Source organism: Condylura cristata, unplaced genomic scaffold (genome assembly GCF_000260355.1).
Source record: "Condylura cristata isolate star-nosed mole 26May11 unplaced genomic scaffold, ConCri1.0 scaffold00063, whole genome shotgun sequence".
Lineage (NCBI taxonomy): Eukaryota > Metazoa > Chordata > Mammalia > Eulipotyphla > Talpidae > Condylura > Condylura cristata.
In genome coordinates, this window is record NW_004567164.1 from 502480 (window position 1) to 517013 (window position 14534).

General features: G+C 51.1%; 2 protein-coding genes across 2 annotated transcripts in view; one reads left to right on the forward strand and one right to left on the reverse strand.

The window, feature by feature from the left end:
• GPX6 (glutathione peroxidase 6) overlaps positions 1-1749 on the reverse strand; it is a 5393-nt gene extending 3644 nt beyond the window's left edge. The window contains exon 1 of the mRNA XM_012734643.1: positions 1645-1749. Within this exon, the coding sequence (XP_012590097.1) occupies positions 1645-1749 (105 nt within the window). The remainder of the gene's footprint in view (positions 1-1644) is intronic.
• Positions 1750-10837: 9088 nt separating this feature from the next.
• GPX5 (glutathione peroxidase 5) overlaps positions 10838-14534 on the forward strand; it is a 7584-nt gene continuing 3887 nt past the window's right edge. Inside the window, exons 1-2 of the mRNA XM_004695443.2 lie at positions 10838-10924; positions 13400-13553. Of these exons, the coding sequence (XP_004695500.1) occupies positions 10838-10924; positions 13400-13553 (241 nt within the window). The remainder of the gene's footprint in view (positions 10925-13399; positions 13554-14534) is intronic.

The window sequence follows — 14534 nt, forward strand, 5'->3', positions numbered from 1 at the left end:
TGCGGCAGGTGGACGCGGGGGCCGCGCTCTCGAGCCCGCAAGTCTCCTTTGCGCATGAAAGCCAACTCGGGGACGTGGGTGTCTCAGGCACGTTGCCCCCACCCCGCCCCTAGCCGAACTTGTTAATGCTAGGAGCACAGATACGGGGCGCACATTCTCAGGGGCACGTTATCAGGCGCGCACTGCCCTGAGCTGGGACCCCATTTTCTGGACGAGAGCGAGAGCATTTTGCCCCTCTGACTCCACCAACCAGTTTATTCTGCGAGCCGAGTGGGGGAAACAACCAGAAAGTCGTTGGTCTGGGGGAATTTCGGGCTGGGAAAGAGGCACACAGTTCCCCAGCCTCCCCTTGCATCTGCCAAAGCCCTCCTGCACTGAGGTGGCTTCTTCCCCGTCAGTCTCAGGCCCGTCTATTCCTCTGCTCAGCTTGATCACTGTGCAGCCTCTTCCAGACTCACATACAAGACGGTCTGCTTTTGAGCGGAAGCCCCATGGGGCTGAATTCCTGGGAACTCGCAGAAAACACACTTGGTGTGAGCTCGGATTTCTCAGCTCTGCTCAGAGCTCTGTAATCTATGGCTCAGTTCCCTACCCAGAGTGCAAAAGAAGCCTTTGGCAGGACACCTACATCTTCTCCAGCTCCCAGTCCTTGCCCCCCCCTCAGGTCAGCAAATGGCTGGACTTAAACAGCAAAGTGACAGTACCCCCACCGGCTGCGAGAAAGTGCCTGCATCGCATCTTTGTTTTCTTACTGGTCAGGTCGGGTAATAATAGCATCCTCTGCCCAAGACTGGGGTGAGTTCTAATGGGGAAACAGCCATAAAGGACCTCACCCAGGACGGAATGGCAGGTCAGCAGCCAGAAGTATATTTAGCATTCACACATTCTGTTTGATGTGTGAAGACCAAAGGTCACTGGCTGGCTGGTCATGTGGCCTTGTTACTGGGTAACCCCACATGTAATGGGTACCCTCACCAGTGGCTTCAAGGGACTTACAATAAGGCTCAGCTGCAGGCACAAAGGGTTGATGAAAGAAGGGGAAAGGAAGAAATGAGTAACCCAGGGAGAAGGAGAGGGAGGTAACTTGTGTCCGACCAGTTCCGCTAACCTGGAGTCCCAGTGGCACCCTGAGAGCCAGTGAAAAGCCAGTAGCCAGGCCAAGAGCCAAGAGCGCCCCAAGCCCACATGTCTGGTTTTATACCAGCCCTGGCTGCTTAATTCCACCCTCAGTTCCCATTATCCTCCCTGCCCTGATGGCGGGATTTGTAGTCATCTATGTCTTGACGGCCTTGGTCTGGAGTGGGGGTGGGGGCCCACAAAGCCTGCGTGGAGTTTGTTCAGGACATCCTTCCCCTAACTGTGTGAAAGCAAATTCCTCCTTCCTGCTCCAGAACCCTTGCTGGATCCGTGTGGCACATCAGTCGTGACCAGATCTTTACTGTCACGCAAGCTGGTTTAATTTTGCTCCCCTTACATAACTGGTCCTGGAGTGATGAAGAGACTCTCGGATATCTCATCAATAAGCCAAATGCCCTGAAACCCAAATCTCATTCATTCCCCACTTCCAGGGACCTGACACGGATAAGCTTTTGGGGCCCATGGGTCTGGCCTCCAGCAATGAAAGGCTAAGTGCCGGGCCCATACTCGGTAGGAGAGGAGCAGGCAGGTCTGCTTGTGGCTTTCCTGAAGGCATTTCAGGGCCACAATTCGCCTTTGCTGCTCCTCAAGGGTGTTGGCTCCAATCCCCATTATCTTCCAGCAATGTTGGCTGAATTCAATTCCTGTTTTTTCCTTCCAGCAGTTATTCATTCATTCATTCATTCATTCATTCACCCCTTAGCTTGAGTTCTTAATTGCAGGGTCTTCTCTGATCCCGTCTCTACACGCTGCGTCTATGACTTGCCTGAAAGTCAGTTTCATTGGCACCGTTCTTAGTTAAACTTGTCTTGGTTCTTACATCTTGTTTGATATTCTCCCCCGGAGCATCTAAAGTCCCTTTTGATTTGACCTCAGCTGAATCTCCAGGTATACCTGTCCCTCCATAAATACTGTTTCTGGCAGCTTGAACTCTCCCCATCACCCAGCGTCTACCTAGATGGACAGACTCTTGCTATTTCAAGTCAAATCTCATTCAGGATTTTGGCTCAGGAATGGGGTCATTCCTGAGAGATTTTTTTGGTGTATTAATTACATGTTTTTGTTCAAAGTGATGGGATGACACCTTTTTCGATCAGAACTTCAAAGTTCTTTCAAGAACTTTGAACACTGATATGTTCGAAGGCAACTTTCTGAGTACATATCAGGTTCCAGGGAGCCTGGAATTAGACCTCAGGTCAGTCTTGCTGCCTTTCGCAAATAGCTCATGGGCTAGATGACTTAGGTTGACTTGTCAGCTACTGCTCTTTGAGCCAGTCAAGGACAACATGAACAAGATGCCGAAGAAAAGATTTTCCTGAGGTCACAGGGGATTGTGTTGAAATGTGTTCCTCTACATTGGTATGAAGTCACGGCCTGCCCTCACCCTTTAGCTTGTGCCGTTGTTTGAAAATGGGGTGACTGCCAGTGGAATTAGGTCGGATTGTGTTGTCCTGGGGCAGGGTGTGCCTCTGAGCCTCTATCGCCAGTGACCTCGTGGAGATGGACATGGAAACAGGGGTGATGCTGTTATAAGGACCATCGGGGCGCCCAGCAGCTGGAAGAGGCAAGAAAGGGGTCTGCCTTGTAGGTTTAGAAGAAACAACTCTGGAGACAGCTTCACTCTCCAGATGGCGAGACAGTCCACTTCTGTCCGCAGTATTTAGTTTGTGGCCCTTTGCTCTGGCAGCCCCGGGGAGCAAATACTAATTCTCAGAAATAGATTTCAGTTCAGAGCGAAGGACCAAGTTGTTTCTAGTTCCCTTCTGGTTTCACTATTGCCTTATTTCTGCCTCCTGTCCCCACACTCAACACAGCTTCTTTAATCTTCAGTTTCTTCGATCAAAAAGAAATCAAAGCCCCTCATTGTTGCTGTGTAGTCCCTCAGCCTCACTCCAAAAATGACAGGCTTCTTTATTTACCTGAACCCTTACTAGAAATTCTAGCCTCTGCTTCATTCTACCTGAACAGTTTCTTTGACTCGCTGTCCTGAAACTTCAGAGACTTCCCTCTCTACACAGCAGGTGGGAGACATAGACATAGTTCTGGGTATATCAGAATTTTGTAATGTCGTTCTGTTTGTATTATAAATTACATTTGCACATCTATCACCTCATTCTGTCCATTCCATTAAAGTGGAAATAAGTCAAGAGAAGCACATTTTCAAGATTTATTTTATTTATTTATGCATGTAAGAACTGGGATACAGGCCAGAGATGTGGAGGGTAAGAGGATTCACCAGAGACAGAGTGAGGAACAGAACAGGCAGATCTACTGCAATACACTGCTGAGGGGAGCAGCAGTGGAACAAGAGAGAGGTCTGCTGCGCCATGGGTCACCTCCCTGGCCGAGGACTGAACTTGTGCTGATGTGGCTGCCAATAGGCTGAAACTTAACCCCTTGCACCAGCAGGGACGGCCTCCGGTGGTTTCTTTGCAGTTTCATTTTTGCCCATATGTATGCCCATTGTTGCCTCATCCTTGAGAATGCCTCATATTCAGGCTGGCTGTGGCCCTAATCCTGAGCCTTCGTAAGGCATCGACCCTGAAACCGTGTCCTCCTGCAGACTGTCACTGCTGACAGAGTCACCACCCTCATCTGCTCCCAGGAATAATCTAGTGCGTGGTGAGACAAAAGGCACAATGTATAAAGAAGAACAAGGAGTTTCTCAGCTATCGCCTGTGTCTATTCTCCTCTTCGAGTACTGCGGAGGTGCCAGAGAATCCCTACAGAGCCATGGGCATCTGAGATACCCAGAGTTCCCTTGAGGGTGACAGAATCAGACATCCTCCAATGAGACAAAGCCCCAAGCGTCAGCCCTTCAGGCATTGCTCTGCGCCCTGCTAGTAAAAAATGCACCCCTCTCCTCAGATTGAGAGTCACTCAGGTGTGCTCTGGTCCAGAATCTAAACTCCACCATAGCCTAAACAATGGCCCTCAAAGATATCAGGTTTATTTCCTGGAACCTCTAAATGTGGCAAAGAATTTTATGTGGCAAAGATTTGCAGATGTGATTAAGCGCTTTGAGATGGGGAGATTATCCTGGGTTATGTGGGAGGACCCGCGATACAATTGCAGGCATCCTAATAAGAGGAAAGCAGGGGAGAGTTTACCAGACAGAATGGCAATGGCACCTAGAGCTTGGAGAGATGCCAGGAAGGGGTCATGAGCCTGTATTTCACTTTCCCATCATGTTTCTCGTTTCCTGTGAGCCCTTACCACAAGCATCTACCGCCCATAGTTCTACCAATAGTTCATTCCAGACAGTCTAGGTTTTTCCTACCAAGCAGCTCAACCCTCTTCCAGCCTCTGCCTATTATCCAATCCCAAAGCCTCTACAACTTTTGAGTTATTTATCATAGCAGCTGCCTACTTCCAGGCACCACTTCTATAGTAGTTTCCTTTGTCTGCTGTGACAGGTCACCACATACTTAGTGATGGAAGAGAACACAACTACCCTCTCATGTCCTGGAGGTCAGAGTCCAACGTCAGCTGCACTGCACCAAGTCGAGGTGAGCAGGGAGGACCCATTTCTTGCCTCTTCACCTCTCTGTGCTACTTGATGTGTGGCTGAATCTCCCTCAAGGCTGCCTCCGAGCCAGCTATGCAGGGACAGACTTGGGACAGTAGTGACATTTGTGCTCACGAAGACCAGGATCTTGCCAGGGAGAGTCCAACTTCTGACTGCAAGGACTCTTATGACCTAGTGGCGTGTGTGTTTGTGATTTTCTGGACACCTAATTTGGTTGTTCAGCAACTTACTTCAGTTATAACACCAAGCCCCAGAGTTAGCATGGACCTTCCAGTCTAAGCCCTCAGTCCCACAGACCATCCCCTCTACAGGGGCCTGTTGTAAGTTCTCGGAAGCATCTGTACTTCTGGTTGACCAGCTAGAGATTGGGCTTCTCGACATTAACCCCCGTAGTCTCAGTAATTCACGAGACTAACTTGCAGAACTCAGTTTATGAAAAAGGACAGAACTCAGGAATAGCCACGTGGAGGTCAAAGATCTCTCCTCCCCCCAAAATGTTCAGAATAGGCCTCGCCAGTAAGTTTTACTTTGGCATATGGGTTATTCTGAGCTGAAATCAACTGAGGTCCTGCAGATTTACAAGAAATGTTTACCACTTCCTTACCTTTTTAGAAGAATGTAAATTTGGGGTTTGAATCAGAATCATCAGAAACAACATTTCTACCTGAATCCAAATGGAAGGGTAAATTTGTCTGAAAAGTTGTCACCTGTGAAGCCATTTTTAAAATGGAGCCAGGAAACCAGCACAGAGAAATTGCATTACCTCTTTGAACAAGCTTCAGGACCTTTGGACTAGGCCAAGAAGGAGTGTTTCAAGAAACTGTCAAGCAGACAAGTGTTTGAAAACTCATCTAGATCAGAACTGCTGATTATGGCCTTTTAGCTCAAGAATACAATCTTTCCTATTGTCTTTTCATCTTTGTATTTTCTTTCATCTTTTGTATTTTGTATTCTCTTTTCATCTTTCCTAGAGAATCAGTAACTGATGTTTTGTCAACAACCAAGAGTCAGTTAAGCTCTTCACCATTAATTAGCTCTTCTTTCCTCACTTACCTCATCTTCCCTTTTTCCTTCCATAAATGCCCTATCCACACACATTTCAGGTTTTCTGCCTGAATGTGTGTACATCTAACTGTGTTTTAATTGTTAAGTTAATACACATTACCTGAAATGGGATCTGAAGTGACCTTGTAACTGAAGCCAAGGACTGAGAGAGGGCGAGCGAAAGAGAGAGAGAGAGAGAGAGAGAGAGAGAGAGAGAGAGAGAGAGAGAGAGAGAGAGAGAAGGAGATGGTTTTGTTGGGTCTTAAGGATTCAAGGTTTGAGTTCCAGGTTTCAGTTCCTTCAGCATTTTGGGGCCTAGTGGATGTCAGCCCCAGACTGGGCTGATCTCGGAGAAGGCTGCTGTGAACTTCTGAATGTGGAAGTCTTCAGCAGCCAGCCTTGGACAGGAAGAGGCGTTGCAAGTAGTTGAACTGCTGAAATGGCTCCTGGTTTTGCTGCGGGTACAGCCTGGCTTCGCTGTGTGAGGCTGTTTGTCGGGTCATTTGGTGGCTGTGGCTGCCATCCTGAGTGTCGCTTGTCTGGTGCTGTGCTGAAGGTTCTGAGGCTCTGGGAGCATCTCCTGTCGTGGCTTCTGTTGTCCTCCTGAGTTGGAACCAGGCCTTGAGTCTGGCTGCCATGCCTTAGACACGTGGCCTGTTGTTGGGAAAAGTTGCTACATGTCTCAGTGGTGGGAAAGGTGCCATCAAAATGGTCTTTGTGCTGGATAGGACTGGACACAACTTTGGGTAAAGTGAACGGCCATTATTGGCCTGAGTAACTCCTCAGCAAATCCCTTTGTTAAACACCTGAGCCTGAGCAGTCTTGCCATTGTGCACGCGGGTGAAGAACCCAGACAGCATTTGGGCACTTTAAGGTCCCCTGCCACCTGGTATCTGCCTCACCTCAGAGCACCAGTGTCCAAGGAAATGCATAAGGTGTCACCACGGGCCACTAGTGCCCCCTGCGACCTCCCACCACGTCTCATTTGACTTTGAGACCTCTCACATCCTTTGTTCAGTATCAGCCCCGGGAGACAAATTTCTCAAGGCCCGTTTAAAGCTGGACCTCACAGCTTGAGTTCCTGGCACCGGGGGTTTCTTGGTGAGCGTGGGGGGTGACTGGTGTTCACCTGCTTGAACCTGAGGGTCCTGCAGGCAGCGATTTCCCTGCGTATGTGGTAGGGGATCCTGCCTTCAACATGCACCATCAACAGCATGCTCATATTTTATTCGGCATGCCTGCTTCTTGTGAGAAGCCTTCCTTATGAAAGCGTCGCCTGTACGAGCTCATTCACCATGAAACTCTTTGCCCACCACGTTTCAGCGCCAGCCACAGCAGTGTCGAGAGCCACACAGCATCCTTCGAATGAACTGGATCCTTGGGGTGCTGAGCACTGATATGTGAGGGCTGTCCCTTCGTGGGTCCCTCCGGGGACTCTTAGATGGCACAGGCCTGGCTTGCAAGGGGCTTTCGTTTTTCAGGGTGGGGAGCAGCTGTTTTCCAGACAGGACTCCAAACCAGTAGCTTCGGGTCAAAGAGAAACTCCAAGCTTCTAGAAATAGCTGTATTTGTTTCAAAAGACTGAATAAACTTGAACCTGGCAAAACAGTCTTTGGCCAGAATATGTCTGTCTGTTTCTGCATGAAATGCATGTCCTTAGTGGAACGGGGAGGTCAGGTCCAGGTGTTTTCCCACAGCCCTTGAAGCCCTTCATATGCGGGCCCTGGGGACCCCCCCCCCCAGCTCCCACACCCCGCTGGGCCCAGCCTCTGCTTTGTTGTCTCAGTCTGATGGATTGTGGCAGAGGCTTCTGGGGGCAGCCCTGTGGAGGTGCCCAGCCTGGTCTTGTGACCTGGACGAGGCGACTGTTCCCTTTATCCAGCATCTGCTTCTCCTGGGTAGCTGTGGTCTGGAAACCGCGATCTGTGGGACACAAACTGGCTTACATTTGGGGAAGTTTCTTGATTCTGACTCTCGTTTCAGAGTGATTGTTTACCCCAATCATTCTAGGGATAAATGTTGGTCAGGTCAGTCTCACCGGTGGTGATTAGAATCTCTCAGAAGCTGAGAAAATGTACTAGGAAATCAGCCTTTTAAGGGACTGGGTGATTTTTCTGTTCTATCCCCCTTTTTCTTTTTAAATGTATTTATTATTTTTTGAAGGTTTATTTATTTTGGTACAAGATCTGGAGTGTAGGCAATGAGAGGATTCACCAGAAACAGAGTGAGGAGCAGGAAAAGGAGGATCTGCTGAAATCCACTGCTGAGGGCAGCAGCTGGTGAGACAGGAAAAGTCTGCTGGCCACGTGGGGGGATTGAACTCATGCTACAGTGGCTGCCAGTAGCTTCACTGTGCTGAGACTTTACCCCTTGTGCCACCAGGGAGGCCCCCAGCTCCCCTTTTAAATAAATGGATAAACTGAGCTCGATGGAGGTGTTTCGGGGTTCCACAGCTCTATGGGGTTGTTGGTTGTGGCTTGCTGCTGTATGTTGGTGATAGGGGGCGATTTATTTTTGCCTTGGGAATAGCGAAGGGCTTGAGGGGTAGGTCTCCAGGCAGGAGGCAGCTGGCTTTGAATGGTGTGGGGTACCCACCTGTCTGTGGTTGAGCACAAAGCTCTCTTTCCCACGCCCTGCCCCTGGTCATTAAGACAGAAGTAATGGACAAGAACACTGCTTATGGGGGTACACATCCTTCCTCTCCCGCCTCCCCATCGTAGCTTCCAAAAAGCCAAAGCAGGTTGGGGGAAGGAAGCTTGGCATTCATGACAGACATTCAGGAAGTCTGTGTGTGGGGGCCAAGTGGGTCAGTGAAAACTCAGGGTCACAGTCAGTCTAGATCAGATGTGAACCCCAAACTTCATCATGTTTGGATAAGGAGGTCAGAAGGCTAAGAATATACAAGGGTGAAAAATAAATGTAAAAGAACAGTGATCTCTCGAACTTTCCTCCACGTCCTGATGCATTTCGTATGGTAGTGAAAAGGCAAATGATTTGAATGATTTAATGTGCTCCGTCTGCACACTGAGGGACATTGCCCAAGTCACCTCCCCTTCCTGAGCCCCACTTTTACACTGCAAATGGGAGCTGAAACCTCTTTTCTGGTGGACAGAGGTCTGGCCTCCTGGGAGACGACACAACAGGACACAGGGAGGGGAAGGAGGAGCTGTCAGGCCACTTGACCCCACCGCTGAAGTAGAGTTGAGAGCGCAAGCTTCCGCTCTTCTTGCCCACAGTTGCTGTGAGATGAGTGGAGACCGGTGGCTAAGACTGGAAGGAATGCGTCACAGCAAGGAGCAGCAGCGTGTAATTCCAGCCTCACCAAGGGCGTAACTTCGGGTTATCGGTTTTCTGTTGGCGCTTCAGTTTCTTCATTCAGTGGCGTCAACAATGGGTGTTTACCTTGGGCCAGGTCTAGTGCCAAGACTGAGACTGAATTATTTCCCTTCCATTAAAATTAGCCCTGTGGAGTCCACATTCTCCTCCTCACAGTTTTCCACGGGGGGCGCCAGGGCACAGCATGCAAGGTGCAGACATGCACATGGCTGGCGAGGCCGAGGACGTGTAAGCGCATTGTTTGGGGAGCTGGTACTTCAGTCCCCGTAGTTCTTTGAACAGTGGAGGGCGGGAGAGGCGGCATCCTGGGCAGGGAGGTGGCAACACAGGGACCTGTCCCACAGGGTTCCGCGGCTCGGTGGCCTGGGTCAGACGCCACGCTCTGGTCTCTCCCCTCTCACCCTGAGGCCTCTGAGAACAGATCAGAAATCTGGGGTAACGAAAGTTCTGTTTTCCCGGAGAGCTCACGAATGCCCAGAATCCCCCAGCAGCAAGAACTAAGCCCCAGCAGAAGCACCGTTTTTGGTGAGCCTGGAAGAGCCAGGCTGGTGAAGGGGCTGGTTGGAAAGAAGAGCCAGCAGGCAGGGATGCTCCTGGCGGGGAGGGAGAAGGGCCGGGGGCTGGCGGAGGGTGACCAGTGCAAACACTTCAGACGTCTCTTTGTTCCCCCTTCAAGCCCAGGGAGTTGCTGATTCATCCCTTCCTGTAATTATGTTACGCACTCCCCCCTCCGAGATTGCTTTTGGGTGAACCAGGCACCCAAAGTTGAGTTAAAAAGTGGGGGGTGGGGTAAGCTTGTGCATGAGGGTAACCAGCTGGGAAGCAGAGTTTGGACTAAGTAAAACTACTGTAGACAGGAAGGAGGAGGGTCTGGTTGATCAAGTGTCTGCTGAGGCTGGTGGGGGTTGAATATGCTGTTTGTGTGAGAAGCCCAGGAGTTCCCAGGCTGTGTATGGAGCCTCACTTCCATGACCCTTCACGGGTCCCGCAAACCCCGGCAGATGAAGGGGACAGCTGACAACTGCTACACACTTTTAATGATATCAAAATTAAAAGTTCAGAAGAATTGTATACGTTGAAAGAAGACTGTATTCAGAATGGCGGATTACCCCCCGAAATTGGTAGCGTCCTCCCAGCCGCCGGCACCCCCTTCTGTGTAAGAACTTCCCCAGCACACCAAGACCAACTGCAACAATTTCTTTGAACCTTGGCCAATCTGATAGATGCAGCCTGTCCCTGTGGTTATTGGGCTGGAAGAACACTGCATCCCAAGGCCGAGCGGGCTTGCTGTGCTCTTCCCCCACCCACCCCGTTTCCCAGCGGGCTGGCTCTTTTTTCTGTGATTTATAAACACTGGAGGCATTCTGAAGGGCACATACTAGTGTGCTTCCCTCACATGTGTGGGGAGCGGCTCCCCTAGCTCAGGCCCGGTCTGGCCTGTCCTCTCAGCGAGGGCCTGGCCCCCCCGTCTTGTGACAGGTCTCGAAAGCCAGGAGAGCGTGGCGGCGGGTCTGGTCAGCGCCGCTGTGGGAGCTGTCTGCGAGGTGCCTGGCAGCTCCCACCTGCCCAGAACCAACACCAGTTCACAAAAACGGCCACATGGCCGGCGGCGAGCGCCGGGCGCACACGCGGGCCGCAGGGGCCGTGAATTCCGGCCGCGCCGCCCACCCACGCCGCAAGCCTTGGCGACCTGTGATTGGCCTGCGCACGCTTGAGCCGGTGCCAGCCGGTGTCAAAAGGCTGTTGAGGGGCGCAAGCGCCGCAGACTCCTCGGAGTCCGGATCTCGGGTCATGACTGCTCTCCTGGGGGCCTACTCCCTCTTCCCTCTTCTCCTGGCCTGCGTGGTGCAGACAGAGGCCAAGATCGAGAACACCAAGGTGAGCGACTTCAGAGAGGGCGGGGCAGGGCTCAACTGTCGTCCTGGGCCTACCGGCTCCTCTCACTTAGGTCCTTCTTGGAGACCTGGCCGACCCCCGGTTCCCCTAACCCTTTCTTTCCTTCTCCTCAAAGAGGTGTTCTTCGCTTTGGCTGTGGGTAGCAAAGGAAGGTCTCCTGGGAGGGGCCGTTCTCCCCTGGCAGGGGTGTGAGGCCCCCCATCCAGCCACATCCCTGTCTTCATCAGAGCTGGGGCGTGAGGGCGGGTCTGACCAGGGTTTGAAGGACAGGCTGAGTTGGGGGCTCCCTGCAGCGCTCAGCAAGCCCCCCAAAAGAGGAGGGGACACTATGTACAAGCCTTAGGGATGGATAAAGTTGGAGCGTTGTCACAGGAAGATAAAAGATGGGGACATGAGCAGAGGCCTAAGTGACGCTGTTTGGAGTCAGGAGTCTTGGGTTCTGGCCCCAGCCCTCGTCCCAGTTCGTGGCTCAGTGGCCTTGTGGATACAACTTGAGTGGGAGTTAGCAGGAATCAGCCAGGGCCCAGCAAACTCTTCCAACATGGTGGCGTGGACAAGTCACCTGGGCTCTATCAGCCTCAACTTGGTCTCTGAACTTGTGGATGATAGTAGCTGCCTTGTGGGAGGTGAAGAATGTTGTTGATCCTTGAGTAATACGGTTCAAACTGCCTGGGTCCACCAGGATATGTTTTTGGGGTGTGTGTCTGTGGATACTGGGGCAGGCTCCCAGCCAACTTCAGCTGCCATGGAAGAACCCATGGGCAGGAGGATCAATTATAAGGGACCTGGGTATCCTTCCACCAACTCCCCCTCCTTAAAATACCAAGGATCATTAGCAGTTAAGTCTGGGGGGAGTCAAAAGTCATGCACAGAATTTTGAGGTAACTGCCCTCCCCCACTTCCAGAGCCAACGGTTGTTATTACACATATGATGTGCTCTGTAAAAAGCAACTTAAGATCTTCCCTGTCTGACGCTGGCTCAGTTACCTCCGAGGGGGTGACTTATGTTTGAGAGTTGATGGGGCTTTTGTGTTACCCAGTGCCTCATCACTGAGTGTGGAGACCCTCGGCTATAACACTGGCTTAACAGAAGCTGAATCCAGAGGTATCTGAGACATAGCAGACACGTCAACTGGGAACAGCTATGACGGGCAGAAGCGCGCGGAGCTACGAGGAGTCTGACTTCCGAGCTTCTCTTCCTCCTGCATTACTGTACCCCACATGATTTTCAGTCGTTGACACTGTAGTGACAAAGGGGGCGCAGGGCCCATTGCTCACCTGGGGACCAGGCACCACGGAGGCTGACGTGATCTCTCCCATAATAATGTCTTTGCGTGGGTCTCGGCTTTGCAGGTGTGTACGAGCATAGGCATCGTAGGAGCGGCACAAGGCCAGAGTGTCTTTCCCCCAAGAGCAGGCGCCAAGTAACCACGGCCTGGTGGCTCCTAATAAAACCGGTGGGTTTGGGAAATGCTTGATTTGACCTTAAGTTCTTTCCTGCCTTCTTTAGGTGGGGCAAAGGGTGCTTGACTAAAATCCTTTTTACTCCATTGCATTTCCAGGAGCCTAGTGTATTTTTTGTTTTTTCAAAGAAGTATTTATTGATTGATTGATTGGTGCATACAGAACTGGGGTACAGGCCAGAGGTACAGGGAGTGGGAGGTTTCACCAGAGACAGAGTGGGGAGCAGAACAGATGGAGTGAAACACACTGCCAAGGGGAGCAGCGGGCGAGGCAGGAGGGGTCTGCTGCGCTGTGTGGGTCACTCCCTGGCTGGGGACCGAACTCTCGAACTTACGCTGTGAGGTTGCGGATAGCTTCATAGTGCTGCACTGTAACCCACTGAGCCACCAGAGAGGCCCGATTCCCAAGACTTTGCCGGGTGCTCCAGGTCCAGTAAGCAGCCAACCATTTTCAGAGATCATCTGAGGCCAGTAATGGAGACACAATGCAATGGCTGGTCCCTGGCCAGACTCTCTCTCCCCCGCCGTGTGATGCATGGACTAAGAAGCCAGGAGACCTAGGGAAAGTGAAATGCAACGAGGCCAGCCTGAAACACTCAGCGGTTAAATTCCTCCCCGTCACTGAGGGAGTCCGGGCAGGGTGCTCCGGCTCAGGGACCATGAGTTGCTTCATTTTTATGCGGTCTGAATACCAGTTTGCTTTTCTACCTGGCCTCGCTGATCTCCAGGTCTCCCAGCTCGTGAATCTCTGCTGTTTTCCACTCACCCAAACACTTCCTGGCCTCTTCCTCTGCGAGAATCATGGGCAGAGAGACCCAGCTGATGGTTACTCAAAAATCTCTTGGCTTTCAAGTCATTGGACCTACGTTCCAGTCTTGTCTTCCACACTTTAGATGCCTGCTTGGTGTGTTGGGGTCCCAGCTAATGCATGCATTATTCTTTACATAGATGCCAAGAATTGTTGTTACCAGCGTCTCCTATTTTAAATCTCCAGATGAATTGCTACAGAGATGTGAAGGGCACCATCTATGATTATGACGCCGTCACTCTCGATGGCAAGGAGAAAATTCTGTTCAAAGAGTATTCGGGCAAGCACGTCCTTTTTGTCAACGTGGCCACCTACTGTGGGCTGACCGTTCAGTATCCTGGTAAGAGTTCATGGACATCTCCTTGGGGCTGAGTTTCCTAGCTGACTGTGTGCTAAATACCATTTGGAGTTCTCCACTAGCCGTGTATCAGGATAAAAAGTCATGATCAACTGACTTTGTTCCCCGATGTTAGGAGTTAGCAAACTGGGGCCCACGGGCCAAGCCTGGCCAGTCGGTTTTTATGAATAAAATGTCTGGGGGACACAGTCATGCCCAGTGACATGTGTATCATCTGATTTTAACTGTAAGGCCAAGGGGAGTAGCTTGTGGGTAGTGGAGAAAGAAGCCGCTAGGCCCTCAGAGTCAGACATCTTTACTCCGTGGACTTGCAGGACAACTTGCTGACGCCTGCCCAAGTGCCACGCCTGCTCTGCACCGAGCTGCCCAGGAGAAGGCCCGTGTATCTGAGCAGGAAGCGCCCGAAGGGCAAGCCTCCTCGGTGAACACGGGAGACAGGGCTGGTGATGTGTTGGAGACTTTCTAGGGTTTTCAGGCAACTGACAGACAGGGAGAAGGCGAGGCGAGCAGGGGCGAGCAGGAGTGAGGCTGGGGGAGGCGAGTGAGGAGCAGACACCCCTCTCAAGCCTCGCTCCTCTTCTTGGTCAAGCTCTCTCCCTCTCCACTGCTTATTCAGTGAAAAAACTGAATCTTAAATTTTAGCACAAGAGGTTCAAAAGCCAATGACGCATGCGTGGGACAGCTCAAGCCAGAGACAGACCTGCTTTTTATATTTGAACTAGCAGTGGCTTCATTTTTTGAGGTGTGTGTATTGAACAGGCCCCCTGGTCACAAGGCTCACAGCTGCAAAGCAATTAAAAGGTTTAGTATGACAACCAGTGTGATCATGTTCATGAAATACAGATTTTCCTGCCTTTCTCCAGTAGATAGCACGCCGTAAATACCTCAGCCACTTTGCGCTGTGAAATACTTTGGCGTTCAGACCATTTCCTCATTCCTTTTTGTTTGTTTAGGTATTTTTTT